This window comes from Augochlora pura, chromosome 4 (genome assembly GCF_028453695.1).
Source record: "Augochlora pura isolate Apur16 chromosome 4, APUR_v2.2.1, whole genome shotgun sequence".
NCBI lineage: Eukaryota > Metazoa > Arthropoda > Insecta > Hymenoptera > Halictidae > Augochlora > Augochlora pura.
Genome location: NC_135775.1, coordinates 15,794,417 through 15,818,447, shown reverse-complemented (window position 1 = coordinate 15,818,447; position 24,031 = coordinate 15,794,417). Strand labels below are relative to the sequence as shown.

Sequence of the window (24,031 nt, the reverse complement as noted above, 5' to 3'; positions counted from 1 at the left end):
GGCTAGATCACTTGAAAGAGATTACTCACAGTTTTGCCAATAAAGTCAAAGCGACTTTTACATTTTTACAGATGTTTAAATAGAATCAATAAAAAGAACTATATTTGTATATTTTACATTAGAAATGATAGAAGATGGAAATATTCAAGTATGGTACATACATAAGTTTTTCTTTAAATACTACTAAAAGTTTAACGGTTGCTTTATATCTATAATTATTCACACCACTCTACAATATTTATATAATTTGAAAACAGCAAATATCCATCTTAAAATGTTAATTAACGACGAACTTACAATTTTTTAAAACATTACGTTTATTCTAATACCTAAAATAAAGGTTGAAAATTGCGATGTATAACGTTCTTAATTACAATAGGAGAACTACCGGGGCAAAATAATTTCGCAGCATTGTTGCTAAAAATTATATTAAATTAGAAAAAACCGGTACGTCCGTAAATGGGGTTAAAGTCACATTAAGCTACAGAAGCTGAAATTCTTTTAATCTTTCTACTGTTTTACGTTTAGTCTTTCCCACTTTTCGTCGCAGACGCGCCGTCCGCAGTCAAATGAAGTATGCCCATAGTTCCTAATCTTACTTTCACGCATAATCTTCCATCTACATATGTATTAACAAGAAATCTGTCTGTGGAACATAAACATGACTAAAAGCATACAGCAGCGGTCATAAGTTTAACACGATGAATTTTAATATCAGTTACACGCACATTGTATCACTGTTACTTATTTATTCAGTTTGTTTCGTTTTGAAATGGTCAGATGCAGGTGTTACTTTCTTAATCTCAAACATAGAACTGCAAAATTTATGCAAAAAAGAGTTGTTCTTATGTTTTTAGTATCCTGACTTTTATGGACGCTGGACACTGGTTTACGACGATCAGTCTAGCGAGAAACACTTTACCAATTCGTGTGTTGTTTTAATATACAAATATCAAAATCCACGTATAGTGTGCCTTTTGGCCGATTTAAATTCATTTACCGAGTATAAAAGTATGGAGAAATCACGGCATTTACTACTTAACGAAAGGGAACGAGTCGTAAGACAGTGTAACCGAAAGAAGACATTTAACGGACTAACAGCTACTGTTGCTAGCAAATTGTTGAAATTATGAAAACTGTTTCTTGAGAAGCGACGAGATAAATTTCGTTATTAAGGGCTGCATTAGAATAAAAATTGTGAAATATTTAAGTAAATTCGTCATGATTCCTTGCATGTGAAACCATTTTAACTTCAACTGCAGCTAATACATGAACTATTTCTCAGATGTCATTGTGATAGTTTCAAAAGTTAAAGTATATCTATGAAGTATTAAAAACTAACGATACTTAGTCGCGATACATTTCCTACAATTCAGAAAACATTCTTGTACAATATCTTCAAACGAAATTAAAACATCGTAAGTGTTCATCTATTATGTTAGAAGAAATTAACCGGCTAATTCATTCATATATTCCATACTGGGTTCAGTCGAAGATGGAGAACTTGTCATCGCAATAAAATATTTTTTTCTTTTTTAAATACGAGGATTATTTAAATACAACCAATACAATCAACAATCTTGATTTAGTAGGTACAAGAAGTTCCAGTGGAAGTAACACAAGGCTCGGTCACAGAAAACATTTGTTTCTAGTGCGTCTAAATGAAGAAGACAAAATTTGCAATCACTGCTCACAGAGCGATCTTTAAAATAACTAACGCATGACGCTCATTTCAAATTGAGGCAAAATGGTAAAAGAAATAATGTCAGTACCCTGACAGAATTTACTAGGAGTTCTGAAAGTATTACTAAATTTTCTAATATTTCTAATTATATGTCACGTTTCTTTATAGTACAAGACCATTTTGTTTTTTTTTTCTAAATAAATTTTATACAATTCTGACTTTTCATTGTTTACATAATTTCATCCAGCTAGATTCGCAAAAGCTTACAGTGTGCGCCGGTCGGGTGGGGATATGCGCCGGTCTCGTTTGTGTGACTTGGGCCAGCTACCCGGGCCACGCGGCTTTTCTGCTCATCTTTTGAAGTCGCGTGGCCTCAGCTGCAGAAAAAGCGCGATACCCGGCGAGGTTTCACGAAATCCTGGGGCCCGTGAACGTATCGTGTACTCACGTGCGGAAACCAAGCCAGTCAGGAGCGGGCAGCGATCGCGGCACTGCGCCCTGTAGGCGTTTCCGTACGTAAGAACGCCCACCGCGTTCCTCGCTAGGTGATCGCTTACCAACCAAATAGCAGGGCGTAGCCGACAGTGAGACCCCGGTGATATATACCCCGTTAGTCCCAGAGCCTCGACGGCCCCCTTCTTTTTTCTAGGCGGCCGGGTTTGACAAAGGAAGATAGAAAGCCCCCCATTGCTCGACACAGTTGGAGGGACACGAGGGTACCAGTGGCAGAACTGACACGTTATTGCACCGGTACCCCTCGCAACGAAAGCTACGCGTGCTGCCTGCTTATTCGTTTTCTTGTTTAGTATCTCGGCCTGGAACGGTCTGGCTGGCTGGCGGCTGGCTACCCCGCGATAGTCCCCCTACCGAGCCCGTTTTTCCTTTCATTTTCTTCCTTTCTTTTTTTTTTCTCGTCCCTTCTGCACTCCGCTCGTTCTCCTCTATCTCCGGGCGCGTGTCCTGCCCTCCACGCGAAGCCGATGCATCTCGTCCGTCCTCCGTCCTTCCCGTTCTCCGTCTCCGTCGTCGCGTCGCGTCGTGCCTGCCTTTTTACCGCGAGCTACTCGGGTCGGCGTGGTTCTTTCCACCGATAGCGACGCGAACTCGTCGTTCGTGAAAACCGATATTGGTGTGTCTTTGTTGACGTCGGACAGAGTGAATTTGGGACCACGTATCCACGGATTTTCTAGTGCACGGTGTACAAAACACGTGAATCGGGACCACCAGTCGACATGGATGTCACCAACGGCATGAGACCCATTTTCGGAGGCTATCCGTTTCAAGGTTGGTACCCTAGGCGTTTTTAAGAGGAACGCCGCAGAGTGTCGATGCTGCGATACATTTCGGTTTATGCATCCTGTAGCCGTAGAGTATAAGATTTGTAATCCACTCCCATCCAAAAGTGTCAAGCCACTCATAGAAAATTAATTAAATTTAAGAAACGATAGAAAATCGTTATAATTTCTTCGATTTATTTCAATGTTAATCGTGTGAAACTTTAACAAGTACATGTATACCTCCATATATTTTTTACGTTATAATAAAAATAAAGTCAATCTTGTAAAAGAAAATTAAATTTTCATTTCATCAATATACATTTTCGACTTACTTCTTGGACTAACTTCAGCATCTGTTTTATTAGTCATGTAATAAATGAGTGAACTAACTACATAAGTGACAAATATTTATAACTGAATGCTAAACATAAAACAGTATCTAAACTCAATGAAAAATTACAATTTATACCAAATCAGCGGGTGTTCTAATCCTTTTAGAGAGGGCGCGAGGAGGAGGAGTGGGGTGTATCTATCGAAAGATCTCGTAAAAATAAGTTCGACCGATTGAAAAAATAGTGAGATCGAAAATATTGACAATGCGAAGAACTTCAATCTGCTTGCATTATAATTTGTTCCATAACTCCGTCGACTCAGCACTCCTTAATACGTCAACACGTTCGCGGACAGTATAAATTTTAATGAGCTACGAAAATGGAACCCAACTGTGATATCCAAATTTTAATTAGTTCCGCTTTGTCCGAGTGCTCGGAATATCACATTTTAACGTTTACCACTTGGATTTCGCCGATAAGACGACACTAAATTATTAATACTGTAAAGTGATTGCTGGAGGGTTGATCAAATAATCTATCTACATTGTGGAAAATATATTTTACTTGTTTATATACGCTATATTTGGCACGTGTTTATGTTTCAACCGCAATACATAAAATTAACTAAACAATTAACAATTTGTACCATCTATTTCGTGTATTTCGCGGATGATTATAATGGACACCGTCCTTCGGGGGTTAAAAGACGTCGCGATTTCCATAGAAATTAATGTTCTGGCAATGATTACGTAAACTACACAAATAAAACCACAAAATCTTTTATTTACTATATTATATCGCAACAGCATGATGATTCCTGTTATAATTTAACTTTTGGTGTATTGTAATTATATGGTTACAATATTTCAAGATACATAGACTTCAATGTATGATAATGTGACTTACGAATACGAATGTTACAACATTCTTGTCTTTTTGTATCGAAATGAAAATTAATGTCACAGCATTCACGTCCGCAAACGTATTGGGTGCTGAATATCAGCCCTCGATAATTTTCTCAATATTCAAATTAATCAATTAATGAAACCGAATCTAGATAGGCAAGATTTATAAAGTGAAAGATTGGCAAATCGGTGTGCATAGAATTATCAAATACAGAGCTCCTGTGTGACATTTTTAAACAAAACGAGTACATACTCACATACATATATGATACGAATTTCTCTGCTGGGAGTATCTTTAGAATATTGTATAACAAACTAAGCGAGCAATATGACAAATTATAAATCACAGTTGTCGTTTAATTGAGGTAGGAAGCACGAATTATTTGTTTTGAAGACAGTTAATAAAACGCGAGCAGTTCTTATTCACGAACCACCGTATAAATAATTAGATAAAATCGTTTTAACCATATCATATAAATTTTATGTCCAAAGAATTCATAAATCAATCAACAATCGCGCTTTATATGTTGTATATCATGTGTTATATGGTTTATAAATGTGTGATATTATTAGATAATTAAGTATGAAATGTGTTGATTTTAAAAGTATTTACAATAAAATGCGAATAAAGTTATTGATAACGCATGAAACGCGATGCAATAAATTGTCTGCGCATTTTATGCGCTCACAAGAAAAATGAGCAGTTTAAATGCAAAACAGTAGGGCGTTAAAAGAGTTTACAAATTCTTCTAGTGATAAATCAGTTATGTAATTGAAAGGAACCTACGATCAACTACTACTTTCCAGACGATTGAATTATAACAGGTGTCCAATCAGTTAACCGTAATAGCAGGCAGGCTCCGCCGTTCAATATCCATTTGGCTAATAAATACTTCAAGAAAAACTTCGCTGCGATCCGAAGAGTTAAGTGACTCCTCAAAGTATCTTACACGAAAGAAATTATTCATTAATTGGCACGGTGCAATTCATCCGACTCGTTCATCTTTCGCAGCAGGCATTGAACTGGAGGCGTAGGCTAATCGTCTTGCTACGCTAGTTTCTACAATCTAAATCACGCTAAATATCAATTGGGTTTCAGTCATAAATAACTTCAATTATAGACAAGAAGCTGTCGAACGAGTACGAGATGACAATAGCGATGAGTAGATCGCGGACTAAATGGATCTTCGACAAAAGTGAATAAGTCAAATTTAAACCACTTAGATGATGAAACAAAATTTAAGAATACCTCTGGGTTATTTGTAACTTGCCAAAATTGTGAAGGGAAGAATGAAATCACTAGCCGACTACTGTTTGTTACGACTTACAAAGAACATTTTTATTTTTCATAGAGATCTACAGTCCAACAATGAGAATGGATGAATTGGAGTAGAGATATAAAACGTTGCGATAATCAGGATCTTAGAAAATATTAAATAATTTAGTTTGATATTAAAGAATTTTAAAAATCAAATTGGGAATTATTTTTGGTTAAATCTAATAGAAATTCATAAGCATTTGATCATTTAATAAATTATCTTTAGCGTACTTGTATAGATTTTCTATGACGAGTGTTCGATCAACTGAATCCATTTGCTATGTTCGTAATAAAAAAATTATACGATGCTAGGAGATTCTCTTCAACAAAACTAATAATAGGCAAGTCGAATTCAAATTTCGTAATTTTAATCAAACGTTGCTTCTGCCTAAAGCTGTGACTAACTATAAAATCCGTGGATTTTATGCATTTTTTATGAACATTGGTACATAGAATTTAGCCCTCCCATGCTGGATTTGCGGTCGCCCTTAATATGTAAGGAAGCGTAATAAATTACTTACCCTAAATAGAAAAAGTAGAAAAAGTTTTTATTCTCCATCGCCTTTCTTGCGGTAATATTAGCAACAATTGAAAAATAAATAAAGCAATGTAAGTGAAATGAAGCTCTTACACAGGGTGTCATGTTTAAGTGACGATATCTCGGAAGTAGTCATAGTTACTAAAAACTGCTTCTACAAAAGTTATTCAGTAAGACGGACTACATCATGTAGTGTTAAGTGTTTTCTTGGGGATGAAATATTGCAGGAAATCTGAAGGTCAATCTAATTTTCTTAAATGGAAGGCTATATTTTTTGTTCTTCGCAAACTAATAGCAGGCACTGACAGAAATCCGAGAAAGTTCTATACGATGTTATTCTGAGTTTAACCAAGGTAAATCATTAGCTTATCTTTACGTTTCCTGCATCGGTCGACGACCAACATCCAGCAGTCGCTGCTGTGCAGCGTCGGTTGCATTCGTAACAAGTCACTGCAGTTATAATATTATAAACAGGGATGCAACATTCGGTATGGGAAATTTGTTACGGTGTGATGTGCTGTCCATAACCACAAAATAATTGGACATTTCTTTTTTTAAGGAAACGTAACAGCAGAATCATATTTAAGATTTCCCGAAACAGAGTTATTTGATGCTTTAGATAAAATGCCAGTAGTACAAAGACAAAATCTTTAATTTCATCAAGATGTGGCACCCTCCACTATGCTATAGAGATCGTAACTGGCTAAATAATATTTCCAGAAATAAATAGATTGGACGTAGTGAACCAATTGCACAGTCTCCTAGGTTATTCGATCTTTTTATATGTGACTTTTTTCTGTGGGTATACTTAAAATAAGTAGTCTTTCAGACCCCAGTAGAAAATGTAAATGATTCGCGATCGCATGCAGCTTAATATCGGACGAAATGTTAAAAATTGTTGAAACACACTTTTTAAAACGATTACAAACGTGTATTTTCAATGATGATGTACACGTGGAGTGATAAAAGATAATTCAATTAGTAAGTTAAAATTGTAATCGATAATTTATGGCATTAGCAATGAATCCATATTTATAATATCATAATTGCAGTAAGTTGATACAAACGCAACCGACGCTACACATCAGCGGCTGCTGGATGTTACTCGTCGACCAATGCAGAAAATGTACATGAGCTAACGATTTACCTTCATCGAAGTCAGAATAATATCATATAGCACCTCTTTGAATTTCTCTCAATGCTTTTTGTTACTTTCGGAAGAAGAAAATATAACTTTTCTTTTAAGAAAAGTAGGTAGATTTACACATCTCCTATATTACTCCACCCACAAAAAAACAATTAATACTACATGATGTAGCCCGTTCTACTAAATAACATTTGTAGGAACAATTTTTTAATTATTCCGACTCCTTTCGAGATATCCTGCTGTATTCTTTTAGACAAGACATTCTGTATGTATTCGCTCCAGCAAACTGTTGAACGTGTATATGTATATAGACAGTTCCAAAAATGTCTAACAATTCGGAAATGGGGGATATCTGAGATCATTTCAAGCAACATTTTCGTTTACAGAAATTTTCTCCGAGGCATCGTTAACGAGTTATTAACAAAAAAACATTGACCAATGAGAGGCGAGCTCTACTGATGCGATGCAGCCGAACCAACGAGCAGACGAAGCACCGTTTATCTCATTGACTCATCCACTTCTCGTCAGCGATACTTGTTTCTCATTACTCAATGTTCTTTTTTGTTAACGCTTTACCGACCGGTAGTCTATTAATCGGCTTTATACTTAAGACCGATAGCCTGTGAATTAATTGTCATGGTTATCAATAATTTGTTACCTTTTATCGAGGTAAAAGTCTTTAATTTTACTACTGTGAGCTGCCATATAATTTTTTAAATATTACACACCTTTTGTGGTGAATAAGATAAATAGATAAATATTGTTTAACGCTACAAATAATGTTATGCTTACGACTGGTTGCTAAAATGTTAATAACTCGTTAACGATGCTATGGCGAGTATTTTTTTAAATGAAAAAGTTTCTTCGAATCACCTCAGGAATCTCTAATTTCCGGATTGTTAGACATTTTCAGGACACCATGTATACATTAGATGCTAGTATAGATCATACGAGAGTCAGCCACCGGTCACTATAATCCTCCATGCGAGGGTTAAAGAAATATATAAATCCCTAAGAGTTTTGAAAAATGTTTCTTTGACACCAAAATCCACAGTCTAATTATGACAGTTTTATGAACTTTACCTAATAACGATATATATACTTAGAATGCATTTGTAACATGCGCAGATTTTCAAATGCAAAGCAACGTAAAAATTAACAAGATCTAATAGCATTTCTATTCTCCTTCTATAGTGAGTAATTTTTTAGATAGCCAAGATATTTTTGTTTAATCTAAGTTTTTAAAAGAACATATGAATACGAGAATTTGTATAAAGATCGTAATAATAATGCAATAAGCTTATGTTAATATTCACATTTGCTTGCATTTTACAAAGTTAAAAATCTAGTATTCAGAAAAATAAAAACTTTAAATTGTCCATTACAGACTCAATCTTGTCTACTAGATCTTCAAAATAGAGGTGAACGTTAAACTCCAGAAATAAATCAACCCTTTTGCCCCATGAATTATCGATATTATAGAACAAAAGAAAAGAAATGGTTGAAACTTGACTTTTTCTACTGATTCATCAATAGTGGCAGCTTAAAAAGTGTGAAAAACGGAAATCTTGGGTTAGTTTTAGTTGTCTGTAGGCGTAAGTACACTGAATATGCACTTAAATTTTAAATTGTATTAATTTTAAGAATTCAGACGTAAGGTATTATAAAAGTATTTTTGGCATTTTAGTATTTGTAAATATAATATATTTTTTATTACGGGATATACATTTATATCCCGTACGTATATTATAATGTGTATAATTAAATCTGACGCAATGCACGTAGAAAAACGATCGTTGCCGAACGGTTGTCATAAACCAGAGTTTCGCCAAAGATGTTATTAAGGTAATCGTATGCTTCCGGTGTTTGCTCGGGTTCGAACCAGATTTTTGCATGCGAGGACGGTAATTATTGTGACGGAACCGCGGTGTAAGATGCCAAAGAAAGTAATGCCATGTACGGAAGGATGGCTAATTCGACTAACGATCGGGCATTACATTCGTCAGACATGGAAATGATCTCCCGTGCGCATAACTTCTTCAATTTTACGGCTGTTAGTTTCATTTTTGGTATTCTCCGACTCGAACTCGCCGACCTGTTATCTGATTTCACGTGTGTGTCCCGGACCTGAATTCAGCCGCTAATTTCAAGCCCAATCACTGCAATTGCACCTCAAATTTTTTCGTTTCTCACCTCTGAACCATGTTCCGAGCTACTTCAGCTGCTGTGTCTCCTCTACTTAGTAATTGAATATTCCCCGATTGTGACAAAAATACGCAAAGTAGGCGGTAAGATTTTGAAATCGTACGATTTCACACTTTACGTTTACTTGTACTAGTCGTCTATTATCGTTTACTAACTAGACGTCTTTCGTTCATAGAAATTAATACAACGTTGTGCTTTAAGCAAGTATTCTAGTGAGGAGTGCGTGCGTTTTTTAGTTTTATTAAGGAGTTTTTTTTGTAAAAACACTAGTATATCTTTTGCAGTCAAGAAACACTCCCTTAACAAGAAAATCTGACCGCGAGAAGATTTTTATGCTTCTAAATCCCTTAATATTATAAAGGGTTAATATTTTATTGTACGCTTTCTATTTTGGCACAAAATCGCAGGTCCAAAAAATAGAAGAAAAATACCTCATTTCGTATTACTCTTTGATTACTATTTGTTTTTGTGAACTGCTTAAATATAATAATGTATACATATACTGAAATCAATAGTTTATTCTATCTTTAACCATACAATTAATAGGTGCTCAAAATTAATCATTGTAAAGTCCAAAGATTTTGTAAAGAAAGGCGCGTACTTTTAGATTTACAACTGAGAAATAATGAAAACTGATTAGAGATTCCAGTGCATAAGCTCGAAAATAGTCAAATTTATAATAGTAATGAATAAAATGTATAACGGTAATGTCTTTGTTTTCAAAGTTGAACTCTCCAAATTAGTACGGATTGTACAAGTTGTTTGTTTTATTTTTTAATGCAAATCTACAATAGTTCTCTAATTTCTGTTAGAAAGTGCTATTTTTTGCAAGATTTTGCGTAATTTTATTTTAAAATTTGTGTATCCTTTACAAACTCTTCGTAAGATCGTGACATCGTCAATCGCATATCAAAATTAACTGTTCCAGATATTTGATCACCTTACATTTATAGAATACACATACATTTTTTACACGCGTACAGTGTAATCTATCTAAATTTGGTTATTTATAAATGAATCTAAAAATATGAAAATATTGGATACTAAAAAATCTTTTAAATAAAAGATGAACGGCTACAAGGATACGATGATCATCGCATGATGCTATGTTGGATATTAATTTTATACCTATCCACATTCAAAAAGTCATAAATAACAACTGATTTGTCTAGGAAAAGTATCTTAAAAACTATTAAGACGTCTTTTACTGCAGTACACATTTTTTATTAAAACTCTATGTTTGCTCAAACATTTTTCAAAAGTATTTGTTTATCCTTCAATATTATTTGCAAATTTTTAGAAAGAATGATAAACAAAATTAACGAGAATAAAGGGCGGCATACACAATCGCGTGTCAATAAGATGCAACCATCGTTTCCTCGGTTCTAGTCATTTTACTTATTTAAAACAAAAAGAAGTAAGAAAAATTCTTAAGTTGAAAATTAATTAAGAAAAGAAACTATAGTTTCCCCAATGAAAAAAATTCGACGCGATTGCTCAATGTCGATTACTCCTAATTAAATGCCTGCTATAAAAACACTAGCTAACGTAAATAAACTGGAGTATCACACTTATCGAATTATGCGCGATAAAGTATTTACGAATACGTTTAACTGTTTTCAATGAAAGAGTTAAGAGACTGGTGAAATATTTTGTCAGGGCAAGGACGTATGAATCAACTGGGAGGAGTCTTCATCAATGGTCGGCCGCTACCGAATCACACCCGACTGAAAATAGTCGAAATGGCATGTAAGGGAGTGCGTCCTTGTATCATATCTAGGCAGCTTCGCGTGTCTCATGGGTGCGTTTCAAAGATCTTAAATCGTTATCAAGAGACCGGCTCGATTAGACCTGGTGTCATTGGAGGCAGCAAGCCAAGGGTAGCCACGCCTGAGATCGAGTCAAGGATCGAAGAAATGAAGAGAGACAATCCTGGCATTTTTTCGTGGGAAATTCGAGACAAACTCGTAAAGGTAAGAAACAAAGCAAAATTTATTTCAATTTAGTGCAATTTATTCCGACTGTAGGCGCAGGAATGGACGAAAGATTAAAACGAAAAAGAAGAAAGAAATTAGTAAAATGTATTGCGATTGCAAATATTCTTCAGAGCGACTTTTCGCGTATTGCAATCTATGAAAAGAAACATGATTAAACATCGATTCGTCCGAGAATACTACTTCTAATCCTAATAATATAATATGATATTAACAATACTACTAACTTGTCCAGCGTTATAAGTTTTAGCTGATGCAAGCCTCATTTTTCGATTTTTGGTATTCAGTATTGGTTTCTTACGTAGTTCTCGTGCTCACAATTAAAAATGTAACAACTGTTTCCTAACTGTTTCAGCGTCGATTTGTGTATCATTGTTTAAATCGATTTCAATTGTAATATCAGTTGAAGAACGAAAATGATCGTGTATTTTTATGATTGTTTTTGATAGTCGGCCAGCTTAAAATCGAACAAATTAAGGGCTAATTGTTAAACATGTGTACCACTCTTACTTCTGAACAATTTCTCGCCTCTTAACACTAAATCTACCAAACACTGAAAGAAATTTACGTGTGTTCCTTTACAAGAATAAGAAAAATGAATTCATGTAAACTTCTCACAATTTTTATTCGAATGCTGACTTGAATAAAGAAATTTATCCCATCGTTTCACAAGAAACAATCTTCAGAATTTCAGCAATTTGCTAGCAACAGTAGCTGCTACTCCGTTAAACGTCTTCTTTCGGTTACACTATCTTACGACTCGTTCCCTTTCGTTAAGTAGTAAACGTCGTGATTTCTCCATACTTTTATGCCCGGTAAATGAATTTAAATCGGCCAAAGGCACACTATACGTGGTTTTTTATATTTGTATATTAAAACGACATACGAATTCGTAAAGTGTTTCTCGCTAGACTAAGTCGCGATACTAAAAACGTAAAGACGCTACTGTTTTGCATAAATTTTGCAGTTCTATGTTTGAGATTAAGAAGGTAGCATTTACATCTGTTCATTTTAAAATGATACAGAATAGATAAACTAGCGGGAATATGAGCATAACTTGAATAAAAATGCATCGTTTTTAACTTATGACTACTACTGTAACTGGTTCGTAAGCTTAGGATACTGAGCAAGTCAAATTGGCCCCTAATGCACTACGGTGATACAATTTGAACATCAAATTGACTCCTAACGCAATTGGTGAGGTTCGTCAAATTGGTTCCGTATGGCCAAAATCGTAGTGACGTAATGTCAAATTACTCCATATCAAGAATGGTAATTTAATGTGAAATTGACTTCGTAATAATAATGATGACCTGAAATAAGTGGCAAAATAAGTGGAATATTGTAATTATTATCATAGATTATATACATGCTTATAATATATATACAATTAGTGATTTAGTAGCTAGTTAATAAATTATTTTTATTTATATATAAATAAGTTACCAATTGATTACCATGACGAGAAAGTAAAATGTGAAGCAGTTCGAATATTATATTAGCAAATAATAATGGAGTGCTTGCTTGCTTCTTATCATTTACGAAATCCTGTTTTGTTAAGGTTACTGTTACCGCATCTGCAGTTCCAAGTATTTCGCCGACTTCTTTTATTTTTATTTCATTCATCGATTTTATTTCCCGAAAGCATGATTAGTGTTGAGAATTGGTTGTATTTTATGTTTAACCCTTTGCACTCGAAACTATTTTAACTCCAAATTGAAGACATCTGTTTCAACCTACGCTATTTTCATTCGGTACGATTGTTTTTATTCGATACGTATGAAATTAAATGTGTATACTTATAGAATACCTCTATCATTTGACAATTTATCGAATACAGACAATGTAAAAATCCGTTTAAGAATAGTGTAGCAATTTTTAGCGACGCCTCAAAGTCGCCATTCGATTGCAAAGGTCTAATCTTTAACCGTGACGAATGATTTACCATAGATTGATCTGTAGTTTTTTTGTCTACAAATTCGAATAATATTCGAATAAACGTTTTAACAACAGAATCAAATCAAAAACGAATTTTTTAATATTGGATTACCAGGTGTAACGAATCATTTTATGAGTATATATAATAATGAAAACATTTATTTAATAGTTCGTTTATATCTTGTGCGCTAAAATTTATTGTGATAGAAAATCACATGTGTACATGAAATTACTAAAAGAGGATTCGATGTATTTTAATTAATTTAGTATATTATTAATTTGCAATAATGATAAGACTTGATTCAAGAAATCACTTAATCAACATCTGAATTCACAAGTAAAAATCAGAGTTGGACAAAATTTTTCATTTACATAAGAATTTATTAGTACGATAATTAAAATAGTTGTTCCATAGTTTATTGATTGATTTATTTTATATACCATTTTACATTTCACTTTTCCCCAAATGTTGTATCAGGAAGTTTTTTTGCTTTGGGTAGATTGATCAATGATGCATAACTTTAAGCAGTGGTAATTTTATAATTCTATAAGTATATGAAATTTAACTAATCTCGAATGTATCAGTCAACAATTGTTGGCATTATAATTCGAGTAATTTTGCAATCTTTATTCGATTAATTTATTTGAATAATCTATTCCAATAATTTGTTCTAATAATTTACTGGAATAAAAAATTATTCGAAGAACTATAGCATACTTTATGACGAATACTAAATAATTGTCATTTGACGAAAATAGTCGACAGTATGAATTCGACTAATTATCTCAGACGAAAGAATTTGAATGACAGCCAACTCTGATCATAACATCGTTGCAGAGACGCAACAAGAACAGGCGAGCTTCGAATTTTAGTCGTCGAGCACGGTCTAGCATTGATATCTCCGGATCGACCCGATCTCGAAACGACCAGTTTGAATCGAGAAGTCTCGATTAGTAACAAACGAAATAGCTATCCGTTGCTCCCCGAAGAATCCGACCGCAATACATATTAATCTAGCGGGCCGAGTTTTTCGTTCGGGAAAACGTTGAAAGGTATTGTTCGACTTCTCGATCGGGGGTGGACGTTTCCGCAGGGTCTCTCTATCTCTCCAAAGATCGCAGTGAGTGGGGCTTTTTAATCTTGTACACGAGGCGTGCACGAGGTGGGCAGGGGTGTACGTGAGCGCCCCGAGGCAACTCGCGTGTCCTTTAATACGTTACTGCCCGCCGCCTACACCCACGCCTCATTGGCGTAACGCTCCCTCGTTCGTGACGTGATTTTCGAGTATGCAAAACGACTTTTCCAAGAATAGCTCTTCCGTGTACGGGAGTTTATCTGAACAGCTTGAAAAATTGCAAACACCGGTGTGAAAGCCGCGATCCAGTCGTGCCGACGGAATAGAGGATAACAATTTCTTTGGAAATTTCTCAACGACGGACGATAAGAACTGTACAACGCGACGATAGAAAGGTGCTAGCTGAGATTGCACAGCCTTTTTAATCACACCTCGAATATAGGGGTAACCGAGCACCCGCGAACACGTCTACATCCGTCGTTTGTCCAAAGTCGGGTTCGCTGCGTTTCCCACGCGCCGTAGTCTCGTTTCGTTCGACACCGTCGATAAATAGAATCAACAAAGTCAGAAAAGATAGACGATGGTTGGCATTCGATGCGGAAATCTCGTAAGGCGTCGAGCTTTGTATCGCTACAGCCGCTGATCGAGATATTGGGGTGGCGGTAGCAGCTTCTCCACGGGGACGACCAAAAAGACAGCGACCGATAGCTAAATATTTCTCGCGCGACCAAGCGTAGGATCACCGGCGGTTCTCAAATCAAGATCCGACGGAAATTCCATCTGGACGCGCTCCAATAAAATCGATTTCGATCGCGAGCTACGAGCGTGCGGCATGGCTACGGCGATTCTCGATAAAGAGATAAATTCTACGAAGGTAGAAGAGGAATGCCCGCGCGGTAGGACTGCCGTGTAAAGAGAGAGGGAGACGGAGGGCGACGGCGAGAAAGAGAGAGGGAAAGAGAGGGAATCGAAGGGAAAAAACAGTTTCGTGAACGCGTACGCCGTTGCAGTCGTGGAAGCAGGCGGTCGTAGCCGGCATTAATACGGCATTTAATGCTGGAAGGAGGCGTTCCTGGGCTGGAGGACCCGAGGCGGCATCTATCCTTCTTCCCGATCCTTGCGGTGCTCTCTAACAGAGATCTCTGTCTCTTTCCTCCTGTCATCGCCCCGGACCTAAAGCCTCAACCGCCATCAACGGCACAAGAATCGTTATTGTTTCTGAGATCGTCGATCCGAAAGATAGCCATCGACACCGACAACCTCCTTTTTCACTTTTTCACCTTTTTTCTCCCCTTTCCCCGTTACTTTCTATTTTCCGTACCACTCTCTTCCTTTTTCCCCGTTCTTTCCGATCGACTCAAAGATGTAATACACGAAGTCACATTCCATCGTGACAATTCCCCGGGAGTGATTTGCGTTCCAAGGGGAGTTTCACAGGATCGCATGTTTAGGTTCTCTGGTAAAGGTCCTTATTGTGGTGTGGATTTTCCAGAAACGTAGATACGATGGCTGTCATCAATAGTTGGACACCTTTTAACCCGTTACCGTACCATTTTATCATCACAGTTATAATGATTAGAAATTCTTCGATTGTAATCATTTCTAGGATGAAATTAAGAGATAAGATAAGATTTAATTATATGTTTATCCCCTTGCACTATAATAACGAATCAGACTCGTGGTGAATTTTATGCAAGCTCTATTAAATATGAATATTATTAATTTCTCCTACGTCGAAGTAAAAATAAATTCTTGTGTTATCAAAGTATAGAAACGAAGATAAAGAGAGACAATATGTGAAAAAAAATTATCCGATCCTATTAGGAAAATTATGAAGTTCGAATAAGTGCTAAGCGTCATACATGAAAGGAGCGATAGTGCAAGAGGTTAAATACTAACGACAAGAAATCAGAATTTTAATCAGACTACAAAGAACAAAATAGCATTCATACTTAACAGATTATTACTAGAAACCTCCATCGCGTGTTAGACTCGTCAAAGTTCGGCAAGGGGTTGAAGCGCAATAATTTTTTTATACCGCAATAAATTACTCCAATTTCTTTTAGATAATAGAGGAACTAAACGCCTAGACAGTATCTAAAATTCATTGTAGTCGCTGCGTCGTAGTCTAATCGTTCTGCTATCTAAAATTCAAGTAATTCAATCAACTTTTAAAAAGTTATTCCGTTTTAAAGGGTGTCCAAATATTAATGGAGTTACAGTATAAGAAGATGCGAAAACTAGACTGCAGATCTTTATGCAAAAATAAATATTATTTGAGTTAATTGTAAGAAATATAAATTAGATGGAAATATTGTGTCCTTTTTAACAACCATGATTAGTTGAAAACTATGTAACAGTATACCTAAATTTTAAAGAGAATAAAGATTTTTTAGTTTAGTCATAAATGCATAAAATACGCGGTCAAGCGACGACGTGGAGTCAATGGATGGAAATATTGTGATATGCTAGCCACTTACGTGTGATTTGTATGAATGCTGATATTGCAAATCGGACAGAGGAACGAGTGTGGGACGTATTGCGGAAGACCTATTGAGATGAAGAGAATGAATTTTGTGCAATAAAGTAACAGGTGCGTCAACACTCAAACGGCAGAATCAGAGTCTATTAAATAAAGCTATAGTCCAACAAGGAAAGCTTTAATACACGTATAGAAAAATTAACGTATCTAGAAGAAATACCGTCAAAAATATGTTAACAAAAATTGATAAATAAAGAGATAAATAAGTATTCCAATTATGTTTTCTCAGAATGACTTCGAGGGTTAGAAGTATTAACAGAGAAAGAAAAAGAGTATTAATAGAGTATCAAATGAAACATGGAAGTCGCAAAATCAATTACATCAGTTCGTCAATTATTGTTCTATGTAACGCTGCCAAATGCAAAATCAAACCATATTGACATAAATGTTAGTTTTAATTTACTTTTCGCAAACATTGATAATTTTTCAATATTCGACTATAATCGGAAAATCTTAATTCCAACATCCTTTACTGTGCGATGAAATGATGTTTACATAAAAATTTGTAAACTTATTATAAAAAAATTGAGGGTATGATATATTTGTCGATCCACGGTTATCTTAATGTATGAAAGATAATGAAATTACAGTGTATATGATATATTGCTAGGAGAAGAGTACTTGAAAGTACCATATTCATCTCGAAACCTGCGTTTTCAGCTACACTAACGAAAAACACTTCACGACGCTTAGTGTGTTATCAAAGAATCTAAGCGTGGTATGTAAGTACATACATAGTTACGCATACCTCATAGATTACGGTGCCTAGTACATGTAATAATAACGTAAAATGCGCCGTATGGAATGTGTATTTTGCTTCGGAAATAATCATACACGATTGTAGTACAGTACGTTGCATTCACAAATTGAAAGTACCCAGTGAAGTCTAACGCTGGATGTCATAACATCGAATTTACTTATCCTACTTCATTCACCGAAATTCGACAAAAAGTTTACAATACGTAGATAATTGAGTGTCAACACTAGTTAAACGATTTTTCAAGGTATTAATTTTATACTTGCGTCATGTAATTATAAACAAACGTACATTATGTTACATTTTATAAAGAATAACTGAACTGCAAACAGAGTTAGACGAAACCAAAAAATACTGTGTTTTATTATTATTAATTCATTCATTTATTATAATTGATTATTTTATTATTATTTATGATCACGATAACAATTACCGTGTGCTTCTTTATGCGTCTCTGGTAATTATAAATATGTAATATACAAGAAATAAGTGAGTATTAATAAACTTCATTGGCATTTCCAGTTTAGTATACTAACTAATTGAATCATCTGTAGGATTTACATTATTCCAATTTTGTATTTGTAATTAATATAGACTGCTTTATCTTGATTGATCTATCTTGATCACTTATTCTTACTTTATTCAAATAGTTTACATAAATAAGAGTGCGCAAGAGAATTTGCAACTCAATCGTAGCATTTAGCCGCACGAGATTAAAAAATCAAATGAAGTGATTAAATTGAATTATAATTAAATTTAAATTACAATTAAAATTATATAATATATAATGTATGAGAAATATATGCGAAATATGTGAGCATCATTTACATATCTACTGATTACCTAAAATGCGAAAAATTTGAGCCCAATATCAGATATTTGCGTAAAGATTCTCAACTAACGTAGTGACGTTTCATTATAATAAATATAGTTGCGATATGTGATAACAATCGACTGAATCAATTTTTGTCAACAAAATACAACAGTACTTCTTATTAGATTTAAATGTATAAACATTATATTTTCCTAAATTCCTTGTATATAAGACGATGATGTTATATTTACGAAACCAATACGTATTCGGTTATCTTACTTTTCAATATGTGAAATTTAATGCCAATGATAACATTTTTATGAATTCTGATGACACTTATTTCGAATAGGAAGGTTTCTCGGACCCTCCAAGCGTCAGTTCTATCAGTAGACTACTTCGTGGTGGACGACCCGGTGATGATGGAAAGAAGGATTACACAATAGACGGCATCCTAGGAGGTGGTAAGTAATTAAAAATTTATATAGTTCTCGTTTTGACGTAAATACTTTTTAGATTCGGGATAAGGAAATCGTTGTCAGAACTCTCTCATAAATTAAGGAGCATGCTCGGTAGATGAATTCGACTATCACTTTTGACTCATTATCGGTCACAAATGTGAAAGAAACATATTTGTGAACAAAATAGTGACAAATATACTTTTATAAACTCTAGAACTACTGGCCATTATCAGTATAATAATTTGAACAAATAAAATAAAATCTCTTTTATCGAAAAAGTTAGATTAATTTATTTATGTGTGTACACATACAAACATTTTCTAAGCATTATACCCAATACAAACACGTTTACTATTGAAATTGTGCTAGTTTGAAGAATGTAACAAATTAATATCAATGAATTGATTTATTACGAATATACATAAGACAACGAATTTAATTTAATAAATAAAAAAGCAACCTTTTGCTCGTTTGTTTTTTAAATACTGTACCAAATACCAATTTTCTAATGAATGATTTTAGTATTGAGAATGTATTCATTATTTTAGGAATTTAATACTATTCTAAAATCTTTCTTCTGTACATTTTCCCCATGTACCTGTATTAGTGCAATTTTGCTCCTTACTAAGTAATTTCGATTATCAAGTGTATATCTGTCCACAATAATAGATAACATACATTTGCCCTGTATACCCCTAAAATTGCATTTTTCGAAAAAAAGGTAAAATCGCGCGTCGCAAGTCTTTGAAGCGTTAATTAGTTATACCTCGAGACTAAAAATGTACGCGAACAGAATGAAGAAAAAGAACGGAAACTCTTAGAGGGGCAATATCGTGAATGAAAGATGAAAAGGAAGAGGAATTTGGCCGGTCCATCTTCGGGGGGCCACGAAGAGCTTTTAACCTCTTGTATCTACGAATAAAGTTTGACACAAGGGAATACGTGTGTGTGTGTGTGTATGTGTGTGTCTGTGTGTATGGGACTTTAAATCCTGTCCTACGTCGTCGGTTAGGCGAAGTTAGCTCGGCCGAGCCAGGAAGCCTGCGCACAGGATTTAATCTTCGGTGGGCGTGAGCAGGATTAGCTAGGTTGCCCACATGTCCGTCAAATGGATTACCGGAGTGTCAATATCTTACGGAGCACGCATTATCTCTTTTCTACCCCATCTTCTTACTCTTTTATTTGTCCCTGTCGTTTTCATTTCTCTTTACATATGCACGATCCGCTAAGACTTCCTCCGCGATTACCAGTGATCTTTTATTTCGCAGAATCTTTTCGAAACAGAAGCGATCAACAGGTGGTTCGATCAACGTAACCACTGCGCGAATAATTTTATGATTATCAGTGTAATGTGGTTTTTATGCGTTGTGTCTAACATGGATAGATTAAATAAACAATATTTTGTTAATTAAAAAATAAACAAAATAAAAGAATAACTAAATTTTATTGAAAAATAAATAAAATTAAAGAATAGCCTAATTTTATTAAAAATCAAACAAAATAACAGAATAAAAAATTTAATATCTCGTATTCGATAAATATAAACTTTAAAAGACGTATTAATTAGTCATACCACAGTATCCGGCCCCATTATCCTAGCCGAAGCATTTAAAAAATTTAAAGATTCTACGGTATTCTACGAAGCTTATTAAAGTTACTCAAAGATTAAGTAAATCTCTGTGTAATGTCTGTTTCTGACGATTAGAACAGACAATTTTTATTTTGCATAATAAACCACAGTCTAATAATAAATAATGATTAGAATACGGATGTCATACGTTCTTTGAAAATAATAGTATCGAAGAGTCTCGTTAGTATTTATCTATTATTATTTTGCACTTTTGATTCATCAGTTCTGTATTACACATAAATCAGTCAAATTGGAGTACAACTGACGAACATTTTGTACACAATGTGAAATATTCATTCGAAGAGAGTGTCTTTTGTTGATTGCTATTTTCGATTATGTTAAAATTCTCAATCATTTGTTTTTGTTTAGCAATATTTACACACCACAGGTACTACGGCAGTCATTGGAACTTTGTACAATTAACAAAAGTTTTAAAAAATGCAACCGAGTCTGCTTAGAGCCATCTTAATTTTATTTGCCTATTTTATTAAACTCTACTGAAATATAAATTAATTGTCAGAAACTAGATAGTCAAATAACAATATTTGTGCTTCTGGGTCTATCACTTTCATAAATCACGGTTATCTAAAAAACATATTGCTTAAAATTTTGTGGCAGCCCAAGATAAAGTAGAAAAAGCAATATTTTTACATATTTTTTGTCGTTCCAATCAATTCTAATTATCTCAAACATTCCTTTAATTACTATCTATTAAACTAGTCAATCAGCATTTAAACAAATTCAAGTAATTTTGTCGAATTTGAAAAAAGTTATTCTGTTTTGAAAATGAATATGTGAAATACGTAAAACTACAGTCATTAGAACATTTCAAAATGTTGTTACACCATTTTGGTCTTGAAACTGTTTTGAATGAAACTATAGCAATTTTCGAAAATATACTATCAATTTTAAAAACCTATAGTAAAGTAAGCACATAAAAATCATGACTTCCTTACTCATCTATATTTATCCTATTTCCAGTTCCTAAATAATATTAAATAAATTGCAAAAAAAAATAAAATTCTATATTTTACTTAAAATTAATTGTTAAGAAATAAACGCTCCTTCAGTATTTGTATCAATCAAATACAAAATAATTGTTAAAATTGATTATAACAAACTCAAAGCAGAAAGAAACAGGGAAAAATAATTTAGAAATGAAAAGTTTACTAAATGATGTAATGTTCATAAAAGTTTACACTTGATTTATCGTTAAATTCAAGCCTCGCTTACAACAACGACGGAGGAAAGAATTGATTTTTAACTTAGTTTCTGTTCTTTGCAACGGTGTTGGGATTTTATTTAGGAACGTGAAATAAACATACATGTGCAATACAAGTGTAAACCATAAACAAACCATATCGCATACAAAAAGATACAAAAACAATAGATGCAGAAATGATTTTCATGTGCATTTTCTATGCTCATAAATGACACTTCGATACGCTGATACAACCATTTCGAACAAATAGACGATTTACAGAAGAGAATAACGCATGCTGCAGATACTTTTTATTTCGCATAAAGATCCGCAAAGGACCGATACAACGGCGAAAGCCCATGATCCCCCGTGGAAGAAGAATCTAAATAGTTCTGGACAGTAGTATCTACATCTGTAAATCCTGCGGCGACACGGAGTTCCGAGTTCCCGAGAAATCACCTACGAGATCAAACGTGTGACGGGGTCCCTGTTGACATGAGGCAAGAATTTGTTTTCGTGAGTGATACAGGTAGACAAGGAGGAATTAGCAGTACAGGTGTTCCGAAGTTTTAAAAGTCAAACCGTCAGGTACGCTGCCGCCTTGAGAGGGAGAGAATTCGAGGGTGGCAGAGGGGGGAATGAGGGATCGGGTCTCATAAATAAAAATAGTCTGCGAGAGGAGAAAAGAAAACGGGGTAAAGGAGAGAAACGAAGAGGACCGAGGACGATGAAACGGAGAGAGAACTGAGATGTCGAGACGAAGAGATGTGCATATACGTACGCTTATTTTTAGAGAAAAAATAAGAGGGAGGGAGAGAGGGAGATAGAGAGAGTGGGGCGGGAGGGAGGGAAAAAGAATGAAAGAGAGAAATATGGAAAGAAAGAGAGAGGCAGAGACAGAGAGATGACTGTAGAAAAAGCAAAAGTAACAGAGGAAGAGAAAGAAAGAGGGGAAGAAAGAAGGAGAGAAAAAGAGGAGACGAGACGTGGAAAAGGACAGGTATACGCTTCGAACGTGGAGAATGTGAAGAAAGAGGCAAGAAGTAACGATGAAGGAGGGCAGCAGAGACCGCGGGCCCCATGAGGGTCCCGCGGAGATCAAACGGGCCGCCTGCCACACGTCGGCAGTGGTGCTCATTTATGTACCCCCGATGGACCGTAACAACTGGCAGACATACTGTTGACCAATAACTAAAAAATTACACCTCGCAAACTGGGAAATCACAATAACAATGTAATTATAAAGCTCTGCTCGCATACTTGTAGCTGTAATTAAAATACATATCGCATTGTTAAATAAAACCAATGAAAATCTGATAGTTAACATTTCGTATCAAATTGATCATGTAGTATATCTGTATCGTTGGCTCGTCTTTAAAGAAATATAAGCTGTACCTTTGAATTTATACAATAAATTAATTTCATGAAATATTAGAATCGAGTATAAAATAATTGTAACTTAAAAAAATCATGATAATTAAAGATTCTATACTTCCCAAAATTTTATCATTGAAGAAAATGCAGAATTGACGATGCAGTCGTTTTATGTAATTATTTCTGGTTTATTCTTAATTTTTGTTTTTATCGTTACATCTGTCCCTTTAATTATTCATTGTATTATGAGAAGATTATCTATGAACAGAATAAATTGATCTCAGGAAGAAGTGTACGGTTGAAAAATTATTGTTATAAATTATTGCCTGCCATGTATACAATATTATGTATTATGTTTTTTTCTATTACTTAGAAAATCATTTCGTTCTTAACATTACCTTTTAGATAGGATAATGAAACTCCAGGGAGATATTCTGATGTCATTTCAATTTCACATAAATTTATCCAAATTGGACCTATATTTTGTTGTTTTTGCGAATTCCTTTATTGATATAATAACAAAGAATTATACGGCACGGTCTGTTCTAATTGGAAAGTTAACGTGATTAAAATTCAAGACGAAATACATTAATTAATTATGCGTACAATATGTCGAAAAAGAAATGTTAATAAAATGATGATGACGACAGGTGTTAAACCATTCAAGAATATTCTCAGAGCGTTCCTCGAAAAGTGTTGCGGACCGCTTTAAAACTGAACCCTTCAATTAAAGATATCCATCGTGTTGTCCGCGTTGAAGTATTCGTCGATCTTGTAAATGGCCGTCGTTAACGTTTAATAACCCTCAATTAAAGCTTCTTTCATTAATATTTTCTTGTCC

The 24,031-nt window shown here is 34.6% G+C and overlaps 1 protein-coding gene across 1 annotated transcript in view; it reads left to right on the top strand.

Moving 5' to 3' along the window:
- The first annotated feature begins 2,916 nt into the window (after window positions 1-2,916).
- LOC144468406 (protein gooseberry-neuro) overlaps window positions 2,917-24,031 on the top strand; it is a 37,176-nt gene continuing 16,061 nt past the window's right edge. Inside the window, exons 1-3 of the mRNA XM_078177843.1 lie at window positions 2,917-2,968; window positions 11,066-11,379; window positions 18,877-18,988. Coding sequence (XP_078033969.1) covers window positions 2,917-2,968; window positions 11,066-11,379; window positions 18,877-18,988 — 478 coding nt within the window. The remainder of the gene's footprint in view (window positions 2,969-11,065; window positions 11,380-18,876; window positions 18,989-24,031) is intronic.